Source organism: Aythya ferina (assembly GCF_964211825.1).
Source record: "Aythya ferina genome assembly, chromosome: 4".
Taxonomy (NCBI): Eukaryota; Metazoa; Chordata; class Aves; order Anseriformes; family Anatidae; genus Aythya; species Aythya ferina.
Genome location: NC_140300.1, coordinates 25,892,389 through 25,900,288, shown reverse-complemented (window position 1 = coordinate 25,900,288; position 7,900 = coordinate 25,892,389). Strand labels below are relative to the sequence as shown.

Sequence of the window (7,900 nt, the reverse complement as noted above, 5' to 3'; positions counted from 1 at the left end):
CGGGCTAGGGGCTTGGCTCTCCCCTGGGCCGTGCTTGGCAGCGCTTCGCCAAGTGCCAGCCGGCTGCGGGGGCTGCTCGGCCGCGGGGACAGGGCTGCTGCGAGCCCCCCGCCGCCGGGCGGGGCCGGACCGGGCGGGGCCGGGCAGGGGAGGGCCAGGCAGGGCCGTCCCGGCGGCGGGGCAGCGAGGGGGCGCCGCGGGGCAGGTGAGGGCCGGCGCCGCGCCCCGCGGCGGAGCTGGAGAGCGGCAGCTCCGTCCAGGCGCTTCCGGGCGCGGCGGGGAAGGAGGAGGGGTGGGGTGGGTGGAGGGAGGGAGGCAGGCAGGGAGGGAAGGAGGGAGGCCGCCTTTTTTAGGAGGGAGACCCTCCTTCGCGGCCGCCCGCCCGCCCGCTCGCAGCCATGGCTTTGAAGGAGGCGGGCGGCAGCATCCTGCCCATCAGCGACATGGTGTCGGGGCCGTCGGGCTCGCCGTTCCCCGAGGTGGTGGAGCTGAACGTGGGGGGCCAGGTGTACGTGACGAGGCACTCCACGCTGCTCAGTGTCCCGGACAGCACGCTAGCCACCATGTTCTCGCCCTGCCGGGGCGGCCCGGCGGCGGCCCGGCAGCTGCCCAGGGACAGCCGGGCGCGCTTCTTCATCGACCGCGACGGCTTCCTCTTCAGGTACGTGCTGGATTACTTGCGGGACAAGCAGCTGGCGCTGCCCGAGCACTTCCCCGAGAAGGAGCGGCTCCTGCGGGAGGCCGAGTACTTCCAGCTGGGCGACCTGGTGAAGCTGCTGTCGCCCAAGGTCACCAAGCAGAGCTCGCTCAACGACGAGGGCTGCCAGAGCGACCTGGAGGACAGCAACTCGCAGGGCAGCAGCGACCGGCTGCAGCGGGCGGCGCTGGACAAGCGCTCGGGCTTCCTCACCGTGGGCTACCGCGGCTCCTACACCACGGTGCGGGACAACCAGGCGGACGCCAAGTTCCGCCGCGTCGCCCGCATCATGGTGTGCGGCAGGATCGCCCTGGCCAAGGAGGTCTTCGGCGAGACCCTGAACGAGAGCCGCGACCCCGACCGCCCCCCCGAGAAGTACACCTCCCGCTTCTACCTCAAGTTCACCTACCTGGAGCAAGCCTTCGACCGGCTCTCCGAGGCGGGCTTCCACATGGTGGCTTGCAACTCCACCGGCACCGCCGCCTTCATCAACCAGTACAGGGACGACAAGATCTGGAGCAGCTACACCGAGTACATCTTCTTCAGTAAGTGCTGCCCCCGGGGTGGGTGCGCAGCGGTGTCTGCTTTTAAGATTTAAAAGGTAGTGGGGAGGCAGATTTATCTGCCTCCCCACTACCCTGAATAAAAAACAAAAGCACCTTGTTGCCCCCAACCCCTTAAAAATACCCTTAAAAACACCTTGTTGTCCCGCAGCAACGTGCAGGTGGGGGAAAAAGGGGGCTGCGACCCCTCTTTAAGCATTGTCACTGCCACAGTACTTTGTGTAGGGGGGGAGCCCGGGGATGCCTGATGTCTCTGGAGTGCCGACGGGAGCAGTTCCTTCCCTCCCCCCCCCCCCCCCCCCCCCCCCAAGACCCAGCTGGAGAAATCGGGGCTGTTTGCACCTTTTAGTAGGAAGTGAATGCACCCCGGGGAGGAGCAGCCCCCTTGCCCCGTGCCGGGGTCTCCCCCAGGGGCATCGCGGCAGGTCCCAGTGCTGGCTGTGCCGCTCCATGGTGTGGGGACTGCGCCGCTGGAGCTGGGAGAGAGGAAGGGTTTTTAATATTTCATTACAACATCGCCTTCAGCTCTCGTTAGCTGCGGAGTAAGCACGCTGCTGGCAGCGGGTGCGCTCCCGGTGAGGGCAGCGAGGGCAGAGCCACGTCCTGGGGAACAAGAAGGAGCCTGGCTCAAAGGGAGGAAAAAACCCAAATGCATACACAAAAGCTCTGTGGTGTGTACACAGCTCTTAAGTAACTCTGCTTGTTGGCTCTGCTTAGCCTTAAAGGTTGCGGGTCACTCGCAAATAGGGGAATCAAGCGATGGAGAATGCTGTGTTTCTATCTTGCAAAGTACTCAGCCCTCTGTAGGGCAGGGGTTTGGACTGCTGAAACAGCAGCTGGATAGAAAACACCAGCCCTTGGCAGAGATTTGTATCTGAAAGGCAGAGGTTAGCCTTAAACCTTACTGGTGTGTTTGGGGAGTTAAGAGAGCCCTGCTGTTCTCCATCCCCTGTCTTGTTCCTTCTACCTTTGTGTGGTCTCCTGCTGCCTGAGGGCAGGAGGAGAGCTTTTGTTGAGCATCTATCTATCTGTCCCTGGGTGGCATACACAACCCCAAACCTCACCAGGAGTGGGGCTAAACAGAAGCAACCTGTTTTGTGTGCAAAACCAGACTTGGGCACAGGATTTAGTAGAGGAGGGAGATGTGAATGGCTTTCTTTTCGGAAGAGAAATTCATTCAATAGTTCGATGATATTTAGGTGGTGACCACCCTTTGGTGAACAAACTTCAGTTCTTCAATATTCAAAACTGTATTAAAACAGCTTTTGAAGATTCGTTATGTAACCCATCAAGCTGGTCATATCTGATTAGGAGATGTAAAAACTGAGTTGTCAGAGGGGCTTTACTTTCTTCTGTGTGGACTTAATCATGTAAAATATGTGTTAATTAATTTTCCTTTCTGAAAAAGAGGGACCTAATTTTCGAAATAGTAGAAATTCCTTACTGTTGTTATCAAGACTATGAAATAGCCTATTCTGTTTGCTCAGACATAGATTTTTTGGGTGCCTAATTATTTGTGTGCATTTGTGATGCTTACAATGTTTTGGATTCTTTTGTGTGTGTGTTATGATGAGGTTGCTGTATAGAACAGTGCTCTAATTCAGATCAGCATTCCAAATTAATCCCCAGTGTAATGCCACTGATTTATGTGGAATCATGCCAGGGATGAATTAGATGTCGTACACCACAATTTCTTTTTTAATTTTTTTTTTTGGCTTCCAGTTTATCGTGTTATAACAAGTAAAACAGGTAGTTAATTACTTAATTTGATAATTGAAAACTTCAGTTTTTGCCTAATATTATTATTTACCCCTACTCTTGGTTGCAAACAATGGCTGAGCTAAAGTAGGCTTAAAAGAAGGGGAATAGGTTTTATTTTTCGTAGCTTAGTTTGGCAACCTCTGCTTAATGTAATTTTATAAATTTCTGTATGATTATGTGATAGATTCTTCCAAAATGTAGCAATGCTGAGATAACTTTAAAAAATAAACAAAGAAAAAAAAAATCCAAATAAGAAGAGAAACAGGCAGAGCATGATGTCTGAAGTAATGCCTTAGGGATTATTTTTCTTTTTAACTGACTTAAATGTCCAGTTGATGGAGATCTCTGATAAAACAATGCTTTATAATGGAGGGCTCTGGGTGGATTGGGTGCTTTCTGTAGTTTCTGTCTCCTGCATAAGAACCCACTGAAGGGACAGCAAACCTTAAAAGCCTGCCCTGCTGCTATATACCGGGGGGAGAAGACTGATCAAAGTTACTGGCTGTGGTCTCTCCAAGACCATTTGCCAGGACCATATTTGTTTATTTGCTCACATAAACACAGCTTTGTACACATCATGAGCACTTGCTACCAGCAGCTATATTAGTTGTTGGTTTGTAATTCTATAGCAGCCACACAGTTTTCTCTCCAACTGTTTCTCCGGAGGACTTGTGGACAATTCTGGAGGTGTGGAAAAATACATGAGGATATACACATTGTAGCCATTGCCTTAGATCAGGACAAGCTGAATGAGTTTCTTCCCAAGCTACTAAGGAACATTTGAAGGCCAAAGGTGGCCTTTAGTCTCTGCTTGGGGAAATGGATTTCAGGTCTGTTTCTAGTATATCTCTATCTTCTGTATTTTGAATTTAAAAAAACAATCTCACTTTTTAAAAAAATAAATTCCACTTTTTGAAATGTTGTGGCAGATGAAATTCACTTTGGGTACTAAACATAATTTAGTTAGTTTTTAGATTGCTTAGTATCAGTGGATGGATTAGTTGATTCAACTCTGACTCAAGAACCAGGGGTTGTTTGAGATGATCCTTCAGACTTTGGTAACATGTCCTGACACATAGAGAGATGCGCTTTCTTAGCATGCATAATTCTTTAAAAAAAAAAAAAAATACATATATATATATATATTATTTGCCTCCAGTGGTGTGCAAACTATCACCTATGCAGGGACTGCTTCATTTGTCTCCACAATTACTACATATTGATGGCTCATTTCTGGAAAGTGCTCAACAGATCTGTTCCATGTATCTATTACAAACTCTCTCTCCTAATGGCTGATAAAATTGGTAGCTTTTAATGTGGTATTGAAAGGGCTCTACGAGAGTGCATCACTTTTCATTTTTTTTCTCCCCCAATAGCTCAGCTCTGAGCTATACTTGCTCAGATCCTGAAGACTAACTAGGGCTATTAAAGCTTACAGACCTTAGCCCATGAGAGAGTGATTTGGTTCTGTTAATACAGTGTGAAACATGTCTGCAGTTTGGGAAAGAGGCTCAAGCTCTTTTGCTGCATTAGTTTCAGGCCATCATGTGGACCACTGTTTAGTTAATTACCTGTTGGTAATAGTCCTCACAAAAGTTCCATGTAGGTGGAGATGGGAGACCAGAAGCAAGGAGACCTTACTTCACATGGCTGCAGACAACTTAGCAAGCCCTCTGTTAGTAGGTCTCTTTGTAAGGATTTTGTGTAATTTACATTTTTAAGCTTTTCTTTTGTAGTTCACTGTATCTCTTGGTGCTATTGTGTAATGTAGAATTGCCAGCGCGTGCTATTACTATATATTTTTTTTCTTCTGTAGAATCTAATTGGTCTTAATGGATTTTACATTTAACATCTGCTACACAATCTGACTTATGGGTGTTGAGAGCATCATGCTCAGCTGGAAGCTATCCACTCTGAATTGACATGGATACTGTAAGAAGACAGTAATATTTCATGAAAAAAATGTTGTATTCTGTTTCAGTATCCCTGTTTCACGTGACATTTTGTTTCCGTGCCTATTTTTATTCGTAATGGGTGACACTTGCGTGAATTTATGGCACTTATTTTCTGCTTGGTCACAGTATGCAGAGATTACACTGGTTTCTGTGGAAATTGTCATAAACAAGTGTTAATAATTTCATAATCAGTAGGGGAATAATCTGTTGGAAGCAATTAAAAAAAAAAAAAAAAAAAACAACACTCACCCCCAAAACAAACAAGTAAACAAAATACCATACCAACACCTCATTGTTTGGATCTTTGTAATACAGAGGAGAATAAAACAGAAGGTGATAATTGAAACATGGTGAAAAAACATAAGTGAAATAGATTGAGATGTTAATTGTTCTGTAAATGCCAAATCCAGTTCATCATCCCACTGGGATAGCTAGGGGGTGGTGTGTTGGCAGGTAACCCTAAACTGCTCTGAGGGAACAGTGTAAGGAGATCCATTCTGTGGGTGGTTTCTGTGGCAATGCCAAGCTGCTCTTCATCCATCACTATTTATTTGGTAGTGTTTTTGCTACATGGAGTGTCTTGGGATACTCTTTTCAACTAACCTTTTTATGTATGCGATGTATACCTAGAAATTACTAGGCTTAGAAGAGAAAGGAGACTAAACCAAAAGTAAAATAAGGATATTGCTTCTCTGTGGAATGTTAAGGTGGGCTATTTTTTTCTGAGCCTGAATCGGAGTCTCAAATATTTGAGGGGTATTCTTGGTGGATTTGATCCATCATGTCTCCCTGCATCACAGGTGTGATGTAGGAAAGCTTTAGATTTCTGACAGTATCAGAATCTAGAAATGTTGGTCACTATTGTGTGAAGCTCTTTAAAATTTAAGAGTGATTTTGTAAGTTGTGACTTTGGCAAATTGACATAAAACGTCATGATGATCTGTTTATTAGTCCAGTTAACTCTAATATTGTTTAAAAATATAAGCGTAATAGGATATGCTTTGTCTTGTCATCTTCCAAAATGCACGTCACTGAACATAAAAGGATGAATCAAAGCATACAGTCATAAATCACTATTATGAAAATATTTTCCTTATGCCACCACTTGACATAGTGAAATAATCTAGACTACTGAAATTGGTGTTCTAATTTCAGTCATCATTTCAATCTACGGACTCAATTTCAGGGACTGATTTTTTTTTTTTTTTTTTTTTTTTTAAAGATGCGAAATTAAAAAGGAATTAGAACAAATTCTTCTTTTCAATAAATAATGAAAACCAGAGTTTCTCTACAGCTAGTGTGTGAAGACACTGCTCTAAAAATGATACTGGGAACCTTTTGATTTTCTTAAATTCAAGTAGAAGTATGCAAGACTCAATACAATGATTTATGATTGAACTTGAATCATTACATCCACATTCTGCTCTTATTAAAATAAAGTTAAATGTTTAAGTACTGTATAACCACTTTAATGTGTGGAGCTGGGGATTGGGACTGTTGCACCGTATTTTAAAAGGAAAATTGGAGATTATCAGAGGAAACATCTGTCCTGGTATTATATACTAGGATCACTATTAGATGAGTAACAGATTCATTGATACAAGCAGCTGTTATTTCTGGTATTCAGAAATGGAAATATACTTTTTTTGATAACTATTCCAGACTTACACTTCTTATGCATTGCTTGGGAATAAAGTTACAATGTTGGAGAAGCTGACTTTGCTGGTTTCCTAATATTTTGCAGGAAAACTGCTTCTTGGTGTCAGATCACTTCATGCATTTTCAAGGATTTATGACAGTGGTTGCAGGGAAACATTTACATTCTGACAGTGGAATGAGCAAATCATATCTTATTTTTTTCCTTTATTGTCAACATGAATTTCTGGTTATCTACTGTTCAAGTGCAGAATTTGTGTGCAAAAGTTTTTCACAGTATACCGTTCCAACATCGTGATTTAAAATTAAAACATTACTGCTAATAAAATATATTTTGAAACATATTTGCTTTCACAGTGTGATATGGCTGGTAATTTCACTGCTGCTTTTCTCCTTTGCAGCAAATACGGAATTCATTATGCTGTGATGAGAATTTGTGTGGTGTGCAAAAATTCACTGAGTGCTGCACAAAGAGGGAGCTCAACAATACTCATGTTATCCTCTTTCTGCCACAGTTCTGCATTTAAACATATTTCCCTAGAAATGAAAAGCCTGTCAGCCAACTCTCAAAGATAAAATGTTATGGGTGTGAGGAAAGACTGAAGTGGTTTCTACTAACCTAAGCCTAAGAAGGGCACTCTTCACCCATCATGATGATGTTCACCCAGCTGAACATCATCATGACCTGAACAAACCATCCAGAAATAATCAGTCACATTTTGGTGTGCTATCTGTTTAAGGGTGAGGTTTTTGCTGAGGAAGGTCCCTAGGACAAAGAAGGAAAGTATGGAGGGTGGTATACATGCATTTCACTTCTGTGGGGTGGCCAGGACCAACATGGTGCCTGGTACAGCTCCCAGCCAGCATTGCTCTGTGTTCTCTCAGCAGCTAGGCACATTCTTGGTGTCACTGTAGGAGATGTGAATAACATGCCCTCCATTTTCTATCTCCGCTTTTGGATTACTCTACTGCCAGAGTCATGTAAGTTGTCCAAGGTCACACTTACAGAGCTTTTCTACACTATGGGCTGATTATTTGGTTGGGGGTTGTTTGACTTGATATAATTGTTGAGGAAAGCTGGAGTCACGATACCAGATAACATCTTTACTTGGCAAGCAGGTATTGATATTTTTGTATTTGAGGATGACTTTATTTCATTTCTCATCGCTAGACTTTTCTTACTTAAAGTGGCAGGAATAGTAATGGCACTCTCAAATCATGGCTCTTAAATTGAGCCACAAGCCCAATGGAAAATCCTTTAAAAAAAA

At 44.7% G+C, this 7,900-nt stretch overlaps 1 protein-coding gene across 3 annotated transcripts in view; it reads left to right on the top strand.

The window, feature by feature from the left end:
• The first annotated feature begins 308 nt into the window (after window positions 1-308).
• The window catches only part of KCTD8 (potassium channel tetramerization domain containing 8), a 99,820-nt gene continuing 92,228 nt past the window's right edge, over window positions 309-7,900 (top strand). The window contains exons 1-2 of one of the 3 annotated variants that reach the window (XM_084519043.1): window positions 318-1,242; window positions 4,838-6,976. In XM_084519043.1, the coding sequence (XP_084375169.1) occupies window positions 399-1,242; window positions 4,838-4,854 (861 nt within the window). In that variant the 5' untranslated portion in view covers window positions 318-398 and the 3' untranslated portion in view covers window positions 4,855-6,976. Of the gene's footprint in view, window positions 1,243-4,837; window positions 6,977-7,900 lie in introns of those variants that run through there. The other 2 variants (XM_084519041.1, XM_084519042.1) reach the window with 2 other exon arrangements.